This window comes from Ranitomeya variabilis, chromosome 2, assembly GCF_051348905.1.
Source record: "Ranitomeya variabilis isolate aRanVar5 chromosome 2, aRanVar5.hap1, whole genome shotgun sequence".
Lineage (NCBI taxonomy): Eukaryota > Metazoa > Chordata > Amphibia > Anura > Dendrobatidae > Ranitomeya > Ranitomeya variabilis.
Window position 1 is genome coordinate 850,403,672 of NC_135233.1, and position 23,363 is coordinate 850,427,034.

General features: G+C 39.9%; 1 protein-coding gene across 1 annotated transcript in view; it reads left to right on the forward strand.

The window, feature by feature from the left end:
- Window positions 1-23,363, forward strand: part of LOC143808017 (tenascin-X-like) — a 332,081-nt gene that overhangs the window by 86,736 nt on the left and 221,982 nt on the right. Inside the window, exons 14-20 of the mRNA XM_077290219.1 lie at window positions 4,029-4,286; window positions 6,327-6,578; window positions 8,685-8,927; window positions 13,099-13,353; window positions 15,482-15,739; window positions 18,757-19,014; window positions 19,161-19,418. Of these exons, the coding sequence (XP_077146334.1) occupies window positions 4,029-4,286; window positions 6,327-6,578; window positions 8,685-8,927; window positions 13,099-13,353; window positions 15,482-15,739; window positions 18,757-19,014; window positions 19,161-19,418 (1,782 nt within the window). The remainder of the gene's footprint in view (window positions 1-4,028; window positions 4,287-6,326; window positions 6,579-8,684; window positions 8,928-13,098; window positions 13,354-15,481; window positions 15,740-18,756; window positions 19,015-19,160; window positions 19,419-23,363) is intronic.

Below are 23,363 nucleotides of genomic sequence, written 5' to 3' on the forward strand. Positions count from 1 at the left end.
ATTCAACAGCCACAGTCCTTAAGAAAGTTCCTAAAGTCCAGAAGACAGAACCCTCAACCACAGCAGGGGGAACCAAGCAAGTCGGCAACCGATCTCCAAACTCCATAGGCAATCAATCCATGGGCTCCAGGACCTCAGCCTAGATCCTCGCCCCTTGATGTCACTCCAACAACTCCCTCACTAAACATGTGACTTCTTGTCATCCCTGGAATCAGGAAATCTGGATGAGCTGAAGTGTTCACACGCTCCCACTTAAACATTTGCTTTTAGCTCAAAAAATGAAGATTGTTCCAGAAGCCCAACAGTTGAGACTGCACATGAGACTCCCAGTGGTGATGGCTCCATTGGATCTGCGATCCCCATCCACACAATGAGACTTGTGGCTGTGAGAACAACGGCTTGATTAATGGAATAATTGCTTTACATTTACCTTTAGCAATTTCCTATCTGGCTTTATGCATATATAAGATTCAGCCTGCACTCCTTCCTCTGCTTACTATCACTAACTGGAAACTTTGATTCCTGAGGCTGAACTGACAAGAAAGCAAATCTCTAATAAAACACAGCAATAAGACTGACGTAAACGGTGCTCATGCTGGAAAAAGTCTGCATCCCTTAGAGCTTCAGATTCCGCTCTATGTCCAAAGGTCCAATAGTCTTAGAACAAGGCCAGCTCCTCACATAAGGTATCAGTATTCAGTAGTACTGCTCCACTGAGCAATAGGCTATAATGGTCAGACATATTACACCTATGCTTTTCTTTGACTTTCTTTATGCCGGGAGTACATTTCTTTTTAATAGTATAATAAAGTGAGGCATATACTACAATTGCTACGCGGCCACACACTCCGATCCGATCCGAGTGCTGGCAGCACTGCCGGGTATTAACATGCGAGACTCGGCTGTGTTTCTCGCATGTGTGATCCCGGCCTAAATCTAAAAACACTGATTGTGTCGGAATTACTGCACTCAGTAAACTAAGGGACACATCACTGGATTCAGCTTCACTATCCCTATATTACAATTTCCATGGCACATACTTTCTTTTCTGACAGATCTATGTACTAACCTCAGTTTTGTTCCCATATGTATGTACTAATCTTGGTTATGATATCAGACCTATTAAGCAAGCTTGGATCTGGTCTCATGTCTATGCAGTAATGTCAGTTCTGTTACCATATTTACAGTCATATGAAAAAGTTTGGGCACCCCTATTAATCTTAAGCTTAATGTTTTATAAAAATTGTTTATTTTTGCAACAGCTATTTCAGTTTCATATATCTAATAACTGTTGGACACAGTAATGTTTCTGCCTTGAAATGAGGTTTATTGTACTAACAGAAAATGTGCAATCTGCATTCAAACAAAATTTGACAGGTGCATAAGTATGGGCACCCTTATCATTTTCTTGTTTTAAATACTCCTACCTACTTTTTACTGACTTACTAAAGCACTTTTTTTGGTTTTGTAACCTTATTGAGCTTTGACCTTCATAGCTAGGTGTATGCAATCATGAAAAAAGCTACTTAAAGTGGCCACTTGCAAGTTGTTCTCCTGTTTGAAGAGTGGCATCATGTGCTCCTCAAAACAACTGTCAAATGATCTGAAAACAAAGATTATTCAACATAGTTGTTCAGGGGAAGGATACAAAAAGCTGTCTAAGAGATTTAACCTGTCAATTTCCACTGTGAGGAACATAGTAAGGAAATGGAAGAACACAGGTACAGTTCTTGTTAAGGCCAGAAGTGGCAGGCCAAGAAAAACATCAAAAAGTCAGAGAAGAAGAATGGTGAGATCAGTCAAGGACAATCCTCAGACCACCTCCAGAGAGCTGCAGCATCAATTTGCTGCAGATGGTGTCACTGTGCATCGGTCAACTATACAACGCACTTTGCACAAGGAGAAGCTGTATGGGAGAGTGATGCGAAAGAAGCCGTTTCTGCAAGCACGCCACAAACAGAGTCGGCTGAGGTATGCAAACGCACATTTGGAGAAGCCAATTTCTTTTTGGAAGAAGGTCCTGTGGACTGATGAAACCAAGATTGAGTTGTTTGGTAATACAAAAAGGGATTATGCATGGCAGCAAAACAACACAGTGCGTTGTATAGTTGACCGATGCACAGTGACACCATCTGCAGGAAGTTGATGCTGCAGCTCTTTGGAGGTGGTCTGAGGATTGTCCTTGACTGATCTCACCATTCTTCTTCTCTGCCTTTCTGATGTTTTTCTTGGCCTGCCACTTCTGGCCTTAACAAGAACTGTACCTGTGTTCTTCCATTTCCTTACTATGTTCCTCACAGTGGAAATTGACAGGTTAAATCTCTGAGACAGCTTTTTGTATCCTTCCCCTGAACAACTATGTTGAATAATCTTTGTTTTCAGATCATTTGACAGTTGTTTTGAGGAGCACATGATGCCACTCTTCAAACAGGAGAACAACTTGCAAGTGGTTACTTTAAGTAGCTTTTCTCATGATTGCATACACCTAGCTATGAAGTTCAAAGCTCAATGAGGTTACAAAACCAAAAAAAGTGCTTTAGTAAGTCAGTAAAAAGTAGGTAGGAGTATTTAAAACAAGAAAATGATAAGGGTGCCCATACTTATGCACCTGTCAAATTTTGTTTGAATGCAGATTGCACATTTTCTGTTAGTACAATAAACCTCATTTCAAGGCAGAAACATTACTGTGTCCAACAGTTATTAGATATATGAAACTGAAATAGCTGTTGCAAAAATAAACAATTTTTATAAAACATTAAGCTTAAGATTAATAGGGGTGCCCAAACTTTTTCATATGACTGTATATAGCTTGGTTCTGTTATCAGATCTATGTGGTAAGTTCATTTGAGTTCCCCTATCTATGCAGTATGCTCGGTTCTGTTCCCGTATCTTTGCAGTAAGCATGGTTCAGTTCCCATATCTTTGCGGTATCTTCTGTTCTGTTCCCATAAGCTTGGTTCAGTTCCCATATCTATGCAGTAAGCTCAGTTCTTTTCCCATGGCTATGTAGTAAGTTTGGTTTTGTTCCCATATCTATTTAATAAGCTCCGTTTTGTTCCAGTATCTAAGCAGCAGCCACTCTTATTTGTAAAACTTATCTCTGCTACTTTATCCTCTTCCTGACCTGGTGATTTTCTATTTTTGCACTTTTGTTTTTTTTCCCACTTTTTCCAGAGCCATAACTTTTTTATTTTTCCAGCGACATGACCATGACAGGGCTTGCTTTTTTGTGGGATAGGTTGTAGTCTTGAATTACTCTTGTAATGTGCAAATTGCCTCTTCAGGGAAAAAGAGGACTTGAACTCTATAGCGCCACCTGTTGGAAGTAGCAATAATGTAGTGTGTAATGTGACTATTCTAAAAAAAATAAAAAGACACTGCAAAAAAACTAGGATAGGATTGGAAAAGATAGGAAGATTCAAGATCCTGCAACAGGCCACTATATGCATGTAGAGCATGTACAGGTCTTACATTGAAGTATTACAACAACAAGGGGTAAAAAAAACAATTTTTTTTACATCACGCACACTTTGTGAGGTAGACAATGTGTTTAAATTTCAGGATTATGGAGATCTTTCTTTAGTATGTAAAAAATGGCTCACCCTTCTTACATTGCAGGAAGCACACTATTTGTGTCATGGTCTTGAATTCAGGATTTAGTTTTTGTTTACTTCTCTAACTAGATTTTTTAAAGATTGCTTAAAGGGATTTTTTAATGAGGATTTTGTTATGGATTCTGATAGCAATTTATTGGCAGAGAGCCTGATTCCAAAGATGTATTACTTACTAGACTTAATAACTGACACATCCCTGGAATTAGGGTCTCAACATTATGCTGCTCTCAGATTAAATAGCAAAAACCTGTTGACAGATTCCCATTAAAACTTAGCATCTTCTGATATTTTTACCTAGCATAAGTAGACTACATAATATTTTACCAGAGGAAGATGCAAGATCGTTTTACCAGATTTAACTCTATGTAAATGTTAGACTTGATTATTATTTATATCTTTGTTTTTTCATTACAGAACCTGAAGTAGCGAAGAACCTGATGATTGGGATAATCACCACCACTTCTATATCTCTGAGCTGGGAGAAACCAGATGGAAATGTAAGCTCTTATGAAATCCAGATTCTGGGAAATCCAACTTTCAATAAAACTGTGATTTCAACTTCTGATACACTTGAAGGCCTGACACCGGGGAATTATTACACATTGCTGGTCACTGCTGTTGTTGGGGAGAATAATGTGACTGGAAACAGCTCAGAAATATCAGAGTATACAAGTGAGTTTACCTTAAATTCAGTTTTTCACATTCTATATGTTGGCATATATGCAACAGATATAGACTTATTTGTGTGCAGGAGGAGTTTACTCTTTTCTGACAGTAGATGGCGATGTTGTTACTGTTGTATGCTTAGTTGAATGTAATGCATATACCTGTACTTTGGTTTTACTTTTTCTCTGGTAAAAGGTCCTTTAGGCTTCTTGTTATGCTGTATTAAGAAGCTGATGCATGTACCTCATGTTCTGTATAGATAAAAGTTGAATTACCCCATATAATCTACTCTCACAATTTTTTTCTGCGACCAAACTATGCAACACTATGTGTAGAAAGCACTTTGAGCCAAGATGGACTAATGTCAATATGCTATGAAATCAGTAGAGAAAGTGACAGATAACGCTTTGCCATTACTTTTTTTTTAGTTAGGCTACGTTCACATCGCGTTCTGGTGATCCGTTTAACGGATCCGTTTCAAAGCGGCATTAATGCTATGTAACGGATCCGTTAACGCACCCATATACTTCAATTAGTGGAACAAATCCTAACGCATATCACAATCGGCATGCGTTAGCGATGATGCGTTACTTTGTGATGCACCCTCGAATGCGGTCTACCACATTTTTGGGTACATCAGGCCTAACGCACAGCGAATGGATGCTTTCGCTGTGCATTGACCTCTATTGCTAACGCATGCCAGCGCAATGGTAGCATGCGTTAGTGGACTGAAAGAAAAAAGCAATTTTGTGCATCAGCGTTAGCGCATCCATTTAACAGATCCGTTAAATGGATGGCACTAATGCAATGTGAACCTAGCCTCACAAGGGTCATATCATTTTCTTACAGGCTCTTATAATAAAGTTATCATGTTATTAGAGAGGATTAAATCGATTCTAAAAGAATTGATTTCGATACAATTTTTCTCCAATGGCACACTGAGTATAAACTGTTCAAAACCCACAATATCAATACATATAAATATAACAGAAGTTCTTAAACACTTAATCTGGTATCTATTACAGTACTGTTAACGTGAGGTGGTCTCTTCTCAGGCATATAATTTACATCGGCTGCAGCCAGTCCCAAAATCTTTGGCGCCAAAACAACCACAACAAAACAAGGTTCTGCGTCTTGTCGGCTGATGCCAAGCCCACACGACGGGGACTTACAGTTCTGTAGCCTCAGGATAAGGTCCGGGATAGCACTTCAATGGGGCTTGTCAGGATCTCTCTCAATACGGATGGTACAGGATACCGTCTTTCCTCCAGCAGTCACTCACAATTTCCCTGAGAGCAAACTGCCTGAATCTGCACAGGATAAATGTCTTCTGTTGCTTTTCAGCTCAGCTCAGCAGGGACTCTACAGAGCTCCAAAGTCACACAGCTCTCATTAATGCTCTGTACTTGTTCCACAGCAGAACCACAGGTTCACAAGAGGAAGGGGTTAACACCCTCACTAACACGCTGGCAGCAAACAGTCTTTTCAGATTCCAAACTCCTCACTTATCAGTTGTCTCACACTCCATCTCACACCACAGCAGAGAGAGCTCCTTTCGTCTCTCATGAGCTTCCTCGCCCTCAGAGATTCCCTGTTTTTTCATCTCAGCTCAGATGTGCAGAAATAGCAGGGTTCTAAGGCTCTCCTGATGTTCTCACAGTTCACCCTCTTCCAGGGTTAAAGCCCACGACCAAACACAGGGCTTGGTTGTTATCATGTTAACTTCGATCTCTTTACCATCTTGCTACTGTAGTTTCCTGATTTTCTTAGGATCCATAAGTGCATCGTCACTCCCTAATTCACTTCCAGACACAACTTCAAAATGAAATTTCTTGTTGCTGAAGCAGCACTTTTGGGTCATAAAGGGATTGATCGGCTTATCTTTTAAAGGGTTACACAATCATATTAATAGTCAAGTCAAGATTCAACAGATTGGGAAAAATAATCAAACAAACAAATATAAGGAATATGTAATGAGAAGTATGTTTTTGTATGTGTATGAGACAAAGTATATTGTATATTTACAAGACTTATATACAATTACAGGACCAGCCACTGTAACCAAGCTAAAAGCCTCTATAATAAACAGCAGCACAATATATGTCAGCTGGCTGCTTCCAGAAGGTAACAGAAGCTCCTATCTGGTAGACGTGATAGGAGATCCACCGCAGAGCTTCATCGTATACTCGGAATCAGCAATAATCAATTACCTGACCAGTGGGAACCAGTACACAGTGCGAATCTCTGCAGAGGCAGGCAATGGACTACTGGGTGGAAGCAGCGATATCTTAGTATTAGGTGAGTGAGCATTACATCTACATATTCAACACTTCATTTGTTTCCTGTCTGGCTGCAGGAATGGTTTGGACACTTACCAACATCCCTCAGTTATGTTATTATAGACACCCTAACACTGATGACACACTGATGGTAAAAATGGACACATGGACCTAACACTGATGACACACTGATGGTAAAAATGGACACATGGTCCAAACACTGATGACACACTAATGGTAAAAATGGACACATGGTCCAAACACTGATGACACACTGATGGCAAAAATGGACACATGGACCAAACACTGATGACACTCTGATGGTAAAAACAGACACATGGACCAAACACTGATGACACACTGATGATAAAAATGGACACATGGTCCAAACACTGATGACACTCTGATGGTAAAAACAGACACATGGACCAAACACTGATGACACACTGATGGTAAAAACAGACACATGGACCAAACACTGATGACACACTGATGGTAAAAACAGACACATGGACCAAACACTGATGACACACTAATGGTAAAAATGGACACATGGACCAAACACTGATGACACTCTGATGGTAAAAACAGACACATGGACCAAACACTGATGACACACTGATGATAAAAATGGACACATGGTCCAAACACTGATGACACTCTGATGGTAAAAACAGACACATGGACCAAACACTGATGACACACTGATGGTAAAAACAGACACATGGACCAAACACTGATGACACACTGATGGTAAAAATGGACACAAGGATCAAACACTGATCACTGATGGTAAAAATGGACACAAGGATCAAACACTGATGATACACTGATCCAAAACACTGATGACATTGACACCATTTTACAAGATGGATTTCTGAATGAGGCCTAAGGCTGCCACATAGTAAAATTGTACTAGCAGACGATACTAAAAGAGTATAATGTCTGGAATCTGCTCTGCTGTCAGTTTGATAGGTCATCATTAGGGTGCCAAGGAAAAATGAACTTTGCAAATTGATACAGGAAAGAAATATGTCTTGGTACCGTGTTAGCCGGTAGATAGAAAAATACAGTGCATAAATATGTGATTCTTCAGAATTTGTTTTAGTCTTTGCCTGATGAAGAGACGTATGTAGTCTCGAAAGCTTGCAATTTGTTACCATCTTTTCAGTTAGCCATTAAAAGGTATCAACCACTGAGGACTCTCAATTCTAAATATTTTTCTTTGCAAATTGGTAAGTCTTACCCCTCAATTTTGTTCTTTTGGCATAAGGATTCACCATGTAAAATATGTTGACATTAAATTTAGATTTACCACTTTCTCAAGGTATATATATATAAATATATACTGTATATATACTGTGTGTGTATATATATATATATATATATATATATATATATATATATATATATATATATATATAGTATACACACACATTTGGTATCGCCGTGTTCAGAAATGCCCGATCTATCAAAATATAAAATCAATTATTCTGATTGGTAAACGGCATGACATACCATACATAACACGGGATATGCATGACGATAAATAACAAGCATTTAAAACTGCAATATGATGTGCCATTGAGCATCCTTTAAATGAAAACTAATCTTAAAAAAAGAAAATTATAAAATATCTATGACCAAAAAGGAACTAAATTTGGAGGTAAGACCTTCAAAAACTTGCTACTTAATTTTCACCATGCATTTCCTTGGCACCCTAGTCATCGAGTTATCACAAATATGTTATTGGCAATTGTTATCTTAGTCATATGTGTCTAGCTTCTCAGCCTTTTATTTCAATTGAGAGAAGCGGATAAGAAACTATTCGACATGTTGACTGCAAGTATGTAAATGTCAAACTTGCAGTCACACGATGACCGTTAGAATTGGCAGGCAGAGAAGAATCCTAACATTGAATTCTTCTAGCAATCACCAAGCTGCATTGCTTGTCAAAAGATTTCCCAAGAGTGGAAAACCGATGTCATATGTTTGGTCCAACATAAACCCTATCTCATTTACATAGACTTAATGACAGTAAATGTGGATAAATTGTACTTGTTTCTGTTTGTTTTATGTTTTATGCCAGAATGTGATAAATATCGCTTCTTCTTCACATTGGCAGGAAACATCACTGCTACACTTGTCACCACTACCTCTTTCTGGCTAAATTGGGATTTCAACATTGCTGAGAACACAACCTACAGTATTTCTGTCTATGGAGAACCATCCAGTACCTGGACTGTGAATACTACAGCAATACAGATCACTAATCTGACATCTGGGAATTTCTACAACATACAGATTTCTGCATATAATAGTTATATGGTTTTGTACGGTTATGTTGGTCAGATCATTCTGTACACACGTAAGTACTATTTGCTGTTTTGTTTCCTATAATAATGGTTGCTCACACAGGCAGAACTTTTTGGTCAAATTAAACAGAAATTTATAGTATATAGACAACAGACTGGGATTAATGGTAGTTGAGGCCTCTGGAGCAAAAGCTTGATTCAGTTTACTCAAACTTAGCAGTAATATATTCTTTACTTTCCATGGCTATCCTAGGCTTGAAACAGATATTACGTAATTGTCTGCAGATAATGACAATGTTAATAACATTGTCTGAAAATCGAATGTGCGTGTTGCAGCCCTCTTGTTTGCTGCTGACTAGTGAGGAGTTAGTGTGATCGCTACTCGAGCGCGCATCGGGGTGCTGGAGTACTCATCCACTATCACAGGTGCTCGAGTGCCATGCTCGATTCCCCGCCTCGCATGTTTTGCTGATAAACATGTTGGGATTGCCTGTCGCACTCGGGCCATTCCCACATGTTAATTGGTTATCTAACAGCCGCAAAACATGCAGGATGGGGAACCGAGCATGAGGCTCGAGCACCCACGATACTCGAAACGTACCCGAGCACCCCGGTGCACGATGGATTAGTCAGCATGCTCACTCATCATTACTGCTGACCAAAAGAAAAGATACAAAAAGAGATCTGATATGTTGCATTTTCTCTTCCTAGTGGCTGGTCAATTTTTTTTTTATTTTTGTGCTTCTGTTTTTTCCTTCCCTTATTTCAGTCTTTTTTTAAATTTATACACCAAAATTGATATATGATAGCTTGCATTATGTCAGTCTCATGATACTGTTTTGAATGACACCATTTATTTTAGGAGTCCATGTACTGAAAAGTGGGAAAAGAAATTTAAAGTGCATTCAAATTGCAAAATAAAAGTGATTCTTCAATTGTTCTTTAGCATTTGTTTTTACAGTGTTAATTATGTAGTAAAAATGACCTTAAAACATGATTCTCGGTGTCAGTATGACTACAGTGCTATAAGACATAGCATGAGTTTTTTATTTAAATAGTAAAAAGAAATTTCCGCTTTTATAAAAAAAAATTTGGTTTAGGTCTCCATTTTCTGAGACCCATAACTTTTTAGTTTTTTCATCATTGGATCTATGTGAGGTCTTAATTTTATAACAGGGCAAACTGTCATTTTAATTGAAACCTTTCATAAATTAATATGACTTTTTAATCTCTTTTCATTGCAATTTTTTACTGAGGTGTATATAAACCAAAATAATTGCAATTCTGTGATTTGGATTATTTTAATTATGATGTGTTTAGCATTCAGATAGATTAATTTTGTTGTTTCCCTGAAGATTATTTGAAATTTAAAGAGATTGTCCAGGACTTAAAAAAAACAACAGCTCAAAATATGTTAATATTAAAATAGCCATTACTTATCTAAAACATCTCATGCCACGTCAGTGCTGCTCCAGTAGTCTCCGTGAGTCCTATAGCAATATCAACATATCCTTCCTTTATGTTACTGCTACAGCCAATCACTGAACTCCCTGTGGTCAATGATGGATGCAATGGTCTTGGCAATGATAAAGGTAACAGCATCACTACCGGACTGGTGAAGGTCACCGGAGCTGTGAAAAATTGATTACGAAAGAATTGTTATTAAAGGGGTTTTCCCACAAACAAAGTGCATTTTAATTAAAAAATCTTGGAATAATAATAAGTTCAACAATGGAATGTGTTAAACAATGTTCCTGTGCTAAAATAATTTTAGAAATGTATCCCTTTTATGTACTGTGTAATGGCTATGTCCAACCATTCGGAGCTGTGTATTTGATGGTTGGCACATGCTAAAGCTACTGTACTGGCCAGTTGTGGAAGCAAAAGTCACATATGATAAGTGAGTATACAGGTGAAATAGCAAAGGCACACAACTGATATTTTATGAGGTAACACATTTCCCTTTCTGTCTTGTAACAGCAGCTAGTATTTATGCCACATCACTAGTCATGTGATCGCATCAAAAATCAAGTCAGCGACATATAAGCTCAGGGGACACTGGAGCTCTTATGTAACTGATTTGATTTATGATGAACTCAGAAAGCTGGAGATAAGGTAGAAACACTCAATCCTATGATAAAACAGGCAGGGAAATGTGTTACCTTAGACACGGAAATAAGTTACCTCAGACAGAGAAGCTTGTTACCTCACTTATATACTGACTTATCATAAGTGAATAATGCATTCCCCTCATGGCCAGGAGGAGTGGTATGAGCTGATCATAAACTGGAGCAGTTCAGCATGGTTGGACACAGCGAATAATAGTACACATTTATAAGATTATCTCAGTACTGGGACATTTTTTAACACATCCAATTGTGGAACTTGTTATTAATGTAAGATCTATTGAATAAAATGTATTTTGTTCCTTTAATCCCTTTAGTATATTTCTAGCTGAATCTTAACATGATTTTGCGGCAGTATAGAGGTATTGCACGCCCAGAGATGATTTTCTACTTTGTGAAGTAAAGCCTTCCTTACCTACTGCACATTTCTCCCTGTTTTCAAAATAGCATTAGTGGGGGATATTGTGATCCTCCCATGGCTGTTAACCCGTTAAATGCCGCTGACAAACTCTGACAGTGGCAATTAGCACATGCTTCATGCCAGAAATCCGCCCATCGGTGACCCACTCACGTGATCGCGGGTCACCGATGGGTTGGCATGACAACTAGAGGTCTCCTGCAGACCTCTATGGTTGTCACTGCTGGATTGCTATGAGCGCTGCCCGGTGGTCGGCGCTCATAGCAAGTGAGTAATTCTGCTACATACAGGCAATCTGATCATCGCCTGTATACAGCCGAGCCGATCGGGTTATGGCAGCTTCTAGTCTCCCATGGAAATTATTGAAGCATGCAAAAAGTTAAAAAAAAAAGTTTTTAAAAATATAAAAAAATATAAAAGTTCCCCCCCCCTTTCGCCTCATTCAAAATAAAATAATAAAAAAGTCAAACATATACAGTACGTATTTGCTATCGCCACATTCAGAATTGCCCGATTTATCAATAAAAAAAGGATTAACCTGATCGCTTAACGGCGTAGCGATGAAAAAGTCATAACACAAGAATTACGTTGTTTTTGGTTGCCACAACATTGCATTAAAATGCAATAACTGGCGATCAAAATGGTAACATTAAAAACATCAGCTCAGCACGCAAAAAAATAAGCTCTCACCCGACGCCAGATCACGAAAAATGGAGACGCTACGGGTATCGGAAAATGGCGCAATTCATTTTATTAAAAAATTCAGAATTTTTTTTCACCACTTAGAGAAAAAAGAACCTAGACATGTTTGGTGTCTATGAACTCATAATGACCTGAAGAATCATAATGGCAGGTCAGTTTTAGGGTATAGTGAACATACTAAAAAAAAAAAAAACAACTGTGGGATTGCACTTTTTAGCCATTTCACTGCACTTGAAATTTTGTTCCCGTTTTTTAGTACATGACATGGTAAAACCAATAGTGTCATTCAAAATTAAACAACTTGTCCCACAAAAAACAAGCACTCACATGGACATTTTGACCAAAAAAATAAAAAAGTTATAGCTCTGGGAAGAAGGGAAGCAAAAAAAGGAAAAAACAAAAATACCTCTGGTCATTAAGGGGTTAATTAGAGGAGGATAATGAGCAAGACAGGTTACATGGTCCTCCATCAGCAGTGATTTTGAGAACAGGAGAGCTGTACAATGTGAAACTAAAGGAAAATAAAAAAACCTGGCGGCACGTCACAATGAAAAAGAACTTACCGTTACACTACCTATATATTAGTAAGTGCCGCAAATTCATACTTGTTGCAATTTAGATAATATGGCCAACTATTTTAATAAGTTGACTTTACAAAATAAAATAAGGTCATCGATATCTGTTTGTGATACTATATTTTTGGCAAAAAGAATAACACAGTCTGCAGAGGTGTTTTGCGGTCAATAATAAGAAAACCTCTGATGCCCTCCTCTATAAGTCAGTGTGATTGTTCAGATTCTCTGCACTTGATAATAGATGAATTATATCTGTCATGTCTCCCCTATAAATAATAGTCATGATACCAGTGTAACAGAGTAACAGACCCCACAGTACATGTAAATACGAGTAGTAGAAAAATGTCTGCCTGTAGAAGATACACCATGTTGAGGTTGTTAATACTTTCTATCCCAATCACAGGTCCTGGCGTGGTCAGGAATGTCCAGGTTACCAATATCTCCATAAACTCCATGACTATGTCCTGGCTGCCTCCTCAGAGCAATTACAGTCACTATCTCATTGAAGTGACAGGAGATATCTACTTGAATGAGACGACGACCTCTGAGTCGCTCCCAGTCAGCGGTCTGACACCTGGAAACCAGTATACAGTTACCATTAGGGCAGTCACTGGAGCAGATGTATCTGGAGATTTTACAGATAAAATCATTTTTACCAGTGAGTATATAATCAGTATAAGATTTCAATAATGTGGCCTTCTAAAACTTCTTTTGTCAACAAATTGTTAAATCGAATAGAAGATGTGACAAGCAGCGCCTTATAAAATGAACTCCAGATAGTAAGCGCAGGAGAAAATAAACCAGAGTCTCTTCTCTATAGTCTGGTTATTTGCTGAAATAAAACTTTAATAAGATTGACGAGTGTTGTACTGAAAGTTATAGTTTAGTAACTTTGTCAATGAGTGCAGAATAGTGATGAGCGAATATACTCGTTACTCGAGATTTCTCGAGCATGCTCAGGTGTCCTCCGCGTATTTTTTAGTGCTCGGAGATTTAGTTTTTCTTGCCACAGCTGAATGATTTACATCTGTTAGCCAGCATAAGTACATGTGGGGGTTGCCTGGTTGCTAGGGAATCCCCACATGTACTTAAGCTGGCTAGTAGCTGTAAATCATCCAGCAAAACTAAATCTCCGAGCACTAAAAAATACTTGGAGGACCACCAAGCATGTTCAAGAAATCTCGAGTAACGAGTATATTCGCTCATCACTAGTGTTGAGCGATACCGTCCGATACTTGAAAGTATCGGTATCGGATAGTATCGGCCGATACCCGAAAAGTATCGGATATCGCCGTTACCGATACCCGATACCAATACAAGTCAATGGGACACCAAGTATCGGAAGGTATCCTGATGGTTCCCAGGGTCTGAAGGAGAGGAAACTCCCCTTCAGGCCCTTGGATCCATATTAATGTGTAAAATAAAGAATAAAAATAAAAAATATTGATATACTCACCCTCTGACGCGCCCTGGTTGTAACCGCCAGCCTCCGTTCATAAGAATGAGCGCTTGAAAGTCCTTAGATGACATCGCGGCCTGTGATTGGTCGCGGAGCGGTCACGTGACCGCAACACGACCAATCACAAGCCGTGACGTCATCTAAGGTCTTTCAAGCGCTCATTCTTATGAACGGAGGCTGGCGGTTACAACCAGGGCGCGTCAGAGGGTGAGTATATCAATATTTTTTATTTTTATTCTTTATTTTACACATTAATATTGATCCCGATACCGATTACCGATATCACAAAAGTATCGGATCTCAGTATCGGAATTCCGATACAGCAAATATCGGCCGATACCCGATACTTGCGGTATCGGAATGCTCAACACTACTCATCACTAGTGCTGAGCAATGCTGAATTCATTTAGTTCTGGATCTGTGAAAGGCTTTCTTTTGTGATGTGGTCTAATCCTTGGGGAAATTCTGATAGTCTTCTCCCTTGTGACAGAGATAAATCAGTATGTTGTGTATTTTCATTTACTACTTCCATACCACATCTATTAAACTCTATTAATCTGAAATTGTAGCAGTAAAAGTGTAAAATTAGGAGTGAGGGGTTTAAAAGCATCAAAGAGTATATTTAAGAGTTGAAAGGTTTACCATACCTACAATTCCTACAATTTTTTCATCCACTGATTTTCCTCTCATCAAACAAAATATTTTCTATACAGACCCTTGTACTCTCTACCACGATTTACATAGTACAGGAATTGGTTACAGCAGCAATGCTTTTGAAATACCTTCTCTTAATACTTATTGGTCAGTTAAAAAGAGTGGCAGTGCGAAAATGTGATATTATACCGTAAATATTGGCCCAAAACTTTTCTTGTAAGGCTAGGGCTATATCATTTAAGGGTGAAGATACAGATTAGATATTAGAAAAACCTTTTTGACAGTGAGGGTGATCAATGAGTGGAACAGGCTGCCATGAGAGATGGTGAGTTTTCCTTCAATGGAAGTCTTCAAACAGAGGCTGGACAGACATCTATGATTATCTATGATTCTGTGATACTGTTCAGTTAGGGCTATATGATGCCACTGTACTAACAATGTAATGTTCCACAACTATCATATCTCAAAGCCAAAAATACTTTTTTTTTAAATTTACAGGCCTGGAATTAGAATTGTCATCCTTAGTAAAAAAAAAAAAATGTAATGTTAGAATCATTCATGATCACTTTTGATACATTATTTATAGTATACAGTATATATAACCTGCTTCACACAGTGATACTGTGTATATTTCTCTTCACATGAGTAATGTTTTTGTATATTTTATCTTAAGGACCAGAAAAAGTGAAGAATCTGATAGTTTTTAGTGTCACTGACATGTCGGTATCTCTGAGCTGGCTGCCACCAGATGGAAGAACAAGTTCTTATCTTATACAGATCCAGGAAGATGAAAAATACAATAAAATCACTCCACTAACTGAGTTTACAGTTCAAGACCTGATACCTGGAACTTGGTACACCTTCCTGGTCTCGTCCTTAACTGGCTACGATACAGTACAGGGAGATAATGTATCAACATCAAATTACACAAGTAAGTCATCCAAAACACAGTGAATGATTCATTGCAGCTAAGCAAAAATGTACAAAACTGAATACAAGATTCTTAGTTAATATTCTAATCAGACTTTATGAAGTGCACTGCCACTTCACAGCAAACCTAACCTTAAAGTTGAAGTGCCATGTGGTGATAGTGCAGCAGTCAGATGTGCTGTCCAAGTCTTTCTTGTACAATTATGTGTGTTGCATGGTTGTCATGTCGGACGCTATTCACACTAGGGCGTCCGACAGACAGCGGTAATTCCACAGTCGTCCACTATACGCTCAGTGGCGCCGGCTAGATTTTATCCAGGTTTTCCGGGGTTAATCTAGCTGGTAATCTGGTTGGAGGCTGGGTCACGCCCGTGGCCTTTAAATAGTCATTCTGGACTTTGGGCGTCGCCGATTATAGCTTGTGTCTTGTGCCTGGTGATCTCGGTCTGGAGTGGTGGTCTAGGAGAAGAAATCTCGTATCTGGTGGTGTATTATCCTTTGTCATATTTCTCCTTCCTATATTTTTGTTTGTTTTGCCCTGTGCACATTATAGTGTTTTCCTGTGTGTCGGCGGCGTGGTGCGTTTTTAGTTTTCCCTGTCTGTGCTTTCTGTGGAGGTTGGTGTGTGGTCTAATCACTGGGTGGTGGGTGGAGGTTTCAGCATAGGGCTGAAACAGGAGTCAGGGTCAGGTCTGGCGGCCCAGACAAGCACACCATCAGTGTAAATTCTGGGAGAGGGACAGACAGGGTTTTCCCTAGTCTGAGGGATATCGCAGGGGCCCAGGTAATCAGCTGTAGTCTACCCAGTACCCCCCGTGACAATGGTCTGTCCCCTCATTTTTTTGTTTTCCTTGGTATTAACATTGCTTCATTTGATCCAGAGGTTTCTAAATTAGAAAGAGAATGCAAGATGGTTTCCACCTTATTTGCTCTAAACTTTTTGTCTGAGACCATATGGAAAGTGAATTTTTTTGATCTTTTCAATTGGTGTTGGTTCTGTGTGGTGGTCATTGTAGCAGTGATGCTGTGGCAGTAGGGTACATTTCTCCAGAGCCTGAGGGGCTGTACCCTACAGGTGCTGTGGGACACTTGGGTCATGCCACCTGCTGGTGCAGTATCACTTTGACAGTGGTCTCCGTAAGGCATCCCACATTTAAGGTTAGGTCCCTACTAAGAGGTTCAAAATCATGTGGCAGTGAGCTTTAAACAGTCTGATCAGAATGTTAACTAAAAACATAATGTTCAGCTTTGTAAATGTTTGCTTAACTGCAATAGATTAATAAATATATGTATATATACATATATATCAATTTATATCTGCACATATACATATACATATACAGTGGGGCAAAAAAGTATTTAGTCAGTCAGCAATAGTGCAAGTTCCACCACTTAAAAAGATGAGAGGCGTCTGTAATTTACATCATAGGTAGACCTCAACTATGGGAGACAAACTGAGAAAAAAAAATCCAGAAAATCACATTGTCTGTTTTTTTATCATTTTATTTGCATATTCTGGTGGAAAATAAGTATTTGGTCAGAAACAAACAATCAAGATTTCTGGCTCTCACAGACCTGTAACTTCTTCTTTAAGAGTCTCCTCTTTCCTCCACTCATTACCTGTAGTAATGGCACCTGTTTAAACTTGTTATCAGTATAAAAAGACACCTGTGCACACCCTCAAACAGTCTGACTCCAAACTCCACTATGGTGAAGACCAAAGAGCTGTCAAAGGACACCAGAAACAAAATTGTAGCCCTGCACCATGCTGGGAAGACTGAATCTGCAATAGCCAACCAGCTTGGAGTGAAGAAATCAACAGTGGGAGCAATAATTAGAAAATGGAAGACATTCAAGACCACTGATAATCTCCCTCGATCTGGGGCTCCACACAAAATCCCACCCCATGGGGTCAGAATGATCACAAGAACGGTGAGCAAAAATCCCAGAACCACGCGGGGGGACCTAGTGAATGAACTGCAGAGAGCTGGGACCAATGTAACAAGGCCTACCATAAGTAACACACTACGCCACCATGGACTCAGATCCTGCAGTGCCAGACGTGTCCCACTGCTTAAGCCAGTACATGTCCGGGCCCGTCTGAAGTTTGCTAGAGAGCATTTGGATGATCCAGAGGAGTTTTGGGAGAATGTCCTATGGTCTGATGAAACCAAACTGGAACTGTTTGGTAGAAACACAACTTGTCGTGTTTGGAGGAAAAAGAATACTGAGTTGCATCCATCAAACACCATACCTACTGTAAAGCATGGTGGTGGAAACATCATGCTTTGGGGCTGTTTCTCTGCAAAGGGGCCAGGACGACTGATCCGGGTACATGAAAGAATGAATGGGGCCATGTATCGTGAGATTTTGAGTGCAGACCTCTTTCCATCAGCAAGGGCATTGAAGATGAAACGTGGCTGGGTCTTTCAACATGACAATGATCCAAAGCACACCGCCAGGGCAATGAAGGAGTGGCTTCGTAAGAAGCATTTCAAGGTCCTGGAGTGGCCTAGCCAGTCTCCAGATCTCAACCCTATAGAAAACCTTTGGAGGGAGTTGAAAGTCCATGTTGCCAAGCGAAAAGCCAAAAACATCACTGCTCTAGAGGAGATCTGCATGGAGGAATGGGCCAAAATACCAACAACAGTGTGTGGCAACCTTGTGAAGACTTACAGAAAACGTTTGACCTCTGTCATTGCCAACAAAGGATATATTACAAAGTATTGAGATGAAATTTTGTTTCTGACCAAATACTTATTTTCCACCATAATATGCAAATAAAATGATAAAAAAACAGACAATGTGATTTTCTAGATTTTTTTTTCTCAGTTTGTCTCCCATAGTTGAGGTCTACCTATGATGCAAATTACAGACGCCTCTCATCTTTTTAAGTGGTGGAACTTGCACTATTGCTGACTGACTAAATACTTTTTTGCCCCACTGTATGTTTTGGTTGTGCGATTCAAGTCTTTATTCTACAGTTATGTTAATTGCAGGATTGTCTTTTTTTTCTAGTTCCCGGTCTAGTGAAGAATCTTACAGTGGATAATATCACTACTACCTCAGTATCTCTGAACTGGGAGATACCAGCTGGAAATGCAGATTCCTATATGATCCAGGTTCTTGAAGATCCAAGTTTAAACAGAATTGTGAACACCACTTTGAATACAATTGGAGGCCTCATGCCTGGATATTTTTACACTTTCATGGTTTTTGCTCTTGTGGGAAATGACATGGTGCAAGGAGATAAGAATGCCATATCTACTTATACAGGTGTGTTTCTACGGCAGGGATAAATCTATTGGTGTGCTGATGGCACAGCCATACCCTTAAGCACATAACTTAATCATTTGTAATGAATCATGATACTTAATTTGTTGTAAGCTGAAATATAACTGCTGCTTGTGGTTACTTTCTAGAACCGGACATAGTGGGGAATCTTAGGACAGAGAATATCACAACCACTTCTATATCTCTGAGCTGGGAGAAACTGAATGGGAATGCTGATTCTTATAAGATCCAGATCATTGAAGATCCAAGTTTAAACAGAATTGTGACCACTTCTTTCAATACAATTGGAGGCCTCACGCCTGGATATTATTACACATTCATGGTCTTTGCTCTTGTGGGAAATAACAGTGTACAAGGAAAAAAGAATACCACGTATATATACACAAGTGAGTCATTAGTTAAAAGGCCACTATGGTCTCCCAATCTGACCCCCTAGACTTTTATCTTTGGGGTCATCTGAAGGCAATTGTCTATGGTGGGAAGATACGAGAAGTGCAGCATTTGAAACAACAGATACTGGAAGCCTGTGGTAGCATTTCTTCTGCAGTGTTGCTATCAGTGTGTCATGAGTGGGAGAAGAGGGTTGCATTGACAATTCAACACAATGGCAGCACTTTGAACACATTTTATAAGTGGTCATAAACTTGTAAATAACTCATGAAAGAATAAAGTTACATTAAAACAAAGCACACCATTGTTTTCTTGTGAAATTCTCAATAAGTTTGATGTGTCACATGACCCTCTTCCCATTAAAAAAATAAAGTTAAATCCAAAATAGCCGGCTTCAAAATGGCCGCCATGGTCACCACCCATATTGAAACATTTTTTCTCTCCCATATACTAGTGTGCCACAAACAGGAAGTTGATATCACCAACCATTTCCATTTTATTTAGGTATATCCGTATAAATGACCCACCTGTATATTCAAATCTTTTGCACATGTGCTATTGCTTAGTTCTACTAGTCCCATTCAATAGATGGAGTTTTCATTTTTCTTGCCCATATGTAGAATCTTGCATTTCTCCCTGTTAAATATAATTCTATTAGTCACTGCCCATTTTTCAACTTATCTAGATCCTTCTGAATTCTTTCACTGGCTTCTCTAATGTTAGCTATCTGTTGTGAACTCCGTTTTCAGGCTCCCTCTTGTGGTCACAGATGGTATTGTGTGACTTTGGTTTTTTGGCTCCCCCTGGTGGTTTGGTTTATTATCCTGCGGGTCTGCTGGATCAGCTGCCTCGTTATTCACCAGGGAGGTTCCTATTTAGCTCTGCTTCACTGCCACTTGTTGCCGGCTGACAATGTATTCAGTGCTATTCTGATTACTCCTGATTATCTCGTTTTCTGCCTCTTCAGGATAAGCTAAGTTCTGTTTGAATATTTTTTGCTCATCTGCCTGCAATATGATTTCTGTGTATGATGAGTCTAGTCCAGCTTGCTAACATGTGATTTCTTTTGCTGGTAAGCTCTGGGGTATGGAGTTGCTTCCCCCGCACCGTTAGTTGGTGCGGGGGCTCGAGCAATCTCTGCGTGGATATTTTGAATAGGGTTTTTTATTGACCGCACAGTTTCTTTTCTATTTTCTGCTATCTAGTATTAGCGGGCCTCATTTGCTAAATCTGATTTCATCTCTGCGTTTGTGCTTTCCCCTTAACTCACCGTTAATATTTGTGGGGGGCTATTCTATATCTTTGGGGTCTTCCACTGAGGCAAGTGAGGACTTTCTTTCCTTCCAGGAATAGTCAGTTTCTCAGGCCGTGACGAGACGTCTAGGATTTTTAGGGAACGTTCCACGGCTGCCTATAGTTGTTTGCGGATAGGATCAGGTTGCGGTCAATCTAGTTACCACTTCCCCAGAGCTAGTAGTCTGTTCAGTTACTTAGCTAGTCCGACCTGCGATCCTTGCCACTAGGATCATAACAGTACAGCCGGCCCATAAAGTGTTAATTGCATGGCAGAAGCAGGAGAAAAGAAGCTTGGAGATATTTTTATTTTTTTTTGCTGCCGTGTGTCTAGCTGCTGTGTGTCTGGCTTCTCTCCTCCTCTTAATCTTGGTGTGGCTCTGAGTTCAGCTGCTGATATGGATATCCAGAGTTTAGCCTCCAGTGTAGATCATCTTGCTGCAAGGGTGCAAAGTATTCAGGATTTTGTTGTGCACAGTCCTATGTCAGAGCCTAGAATACCTATTCCGGAGTTGTTTTCTGGAGATAGATCTAGGTTCCTGAATTTTAAGAACAATTGCAAGTTGTTTCTTTCTTTGAAACCTCGTTCCTCTGGGGATTCTGTTCAGCAAGTTAAGATTATTATTTCCTTCTTGCATGGCGATCCTCAAGATTGGGCTTTCGCATTGGCTCCAGGGGATCCTGCATTGCTCAGTGTGGATGCGTTTTTTCTGGCCCTTGGATTGCTCTATGAGGAACCTAATCTTGAGAACCAGGCTGAAAAAGCGTTGTTGGCACTCTCTCAGGAGCAAGATGATGCAGAGGTGTACTGCCAGAAATTTCGGAAATGGTCGGTGCTTACTCAATGGAATGAGTGTGCCCTGGCTGCAAATTTCAGAAAAGGTCTTTCTGAAGCCATTAAGAATGTCATGGTGGGGTTCCCTACACCTGCAGGTCTGAATGAGTCAATGACTCTGGCCATTCAGATTGATCGGCGTTTGCGGGAGCGCAAACCTGTGCACCAGTTGGCGGTGTCTTCTGAACAGACACCTGAGTCTATGCAATGTGATAGAATTCTGACCAGAAGTGAACGGCAAAATTATAGACGGCAAAATGGGTTGTGCTTTTACTGTGGTGATTCAGCTCATGTTATCTCAGCATGCTCTAAGCGCACAAAAAAGATTGATAAATCTGTCACCATCGGTACTTTACAGCCTAAGTTTATTTTGTCTGTTACCCTGATTTGTTCCCTGTCATCTTACCCGGTTATGGCTTTTGTGGATTCAGGTGCTGCCCTGAGTCTGATGGATTTGTCATTTGCCAGGCGCTGTGGTTTTGTTTTGGAGCCTTTAAAATTCCCTATTCGACTAAGGGGAATTGATGCTACACCATTGGCTATGAATAAACCTCAGTACTGGACACAAGTGACCACGTGCATGACTCCTGTTCATCAGGAGGTGATTCGCTTTCTTGTATTGCATAATTTGCATGATGTTGTCGTGTTGGGCCTGCCATGGTTGCAGACTCATAATCCAGTCCTGGATTGGAAAGCAATGTCTGTGTCAAGTTGGGGTTGTCAGGGAATTCATGGCGACGCTCCTGTGGTGTCAATTGCTTCATCCACTCCTTCTGAGGTCCCTGCGTTTTTGTCAGATTACCAGGATGTATTTGATGAGCCCAAACTCAGTTCTCTACCTCCTCATAGGGATTGTGATTGTGCTATAAATTTGATTCCTGGTAGTAAGTTTCCTAAGGGACGACTTTTCAATTTGTCAGTGCCGGAGCATGCTGCTATGCGGAGTTATATAAAGGAGTCTTTGGAGAAAGGACTTATTCGCCCCTCCTCCTCCCCTCTTGGTGCGGGGTTCTTTTTTGTGGCTAAGAAGGATGGTTCCTTGAGACCTTGTATTGATTATCGCCTTCTAAACAAAATCACGGTCAAATTTCTGCATCCTTTGCCATTGTTATCTGATCTGTTTGCTCGCATTAGGGGGTCTAGTTGGTTCACAAAGATAGATCTTCGTGGTGCGTATAACCTGGTGCGTATTAAGCAGGGTGATGAATGGAAAACTGCATTTAATACGCCCGAAGGCCATTTTGAGTACTTGGTGATGCCTTTTGGACTTTCTAACGCTCCTTCTTTTTTCAGTCCTTTATGCACGACATCTTCCGCGAATATCTGGATAAATTTATGATTGTGTATCTGGATGATATTCTGTTTTTTTCGGATGATTGGGAGTCCCATGTTAAGCAGGTCAGGATGGTGTTTCAGGTCCTGCGTGCCAATGCTTTATTTGTGAAGGGCTCAAAATGTCTTTTTGGAGTCCAGAAGGTCTCTTTTTTGGGTTTCATTTTTTCTCCTTCTGCTATTGAGATGGACCCAGTCAAGGTTCAGGCTATTCATGACTGGACTCAGCCTACATCTGTTAAGAGTCTTCAGAAGTTCTTGGGTTTTGCTAATTTTTACCGTCGCTTTATCGCTAATTTTTCTGGTGTTGTTAAGCCATTGACGGATTTGACCAAGAAGGGTTCTGATGTTACTAATTGGTCTCCTGCGGCTGTGGAGGCCTTTCGGGAGCTGAAGCGCCGGTTTTCTTCGGCTCCGGTCTTATGTCAGCCAGACGTCTCCCTTCCTTTCCAGGTCGAGGTTGATGCTTCTGAGATTGGAG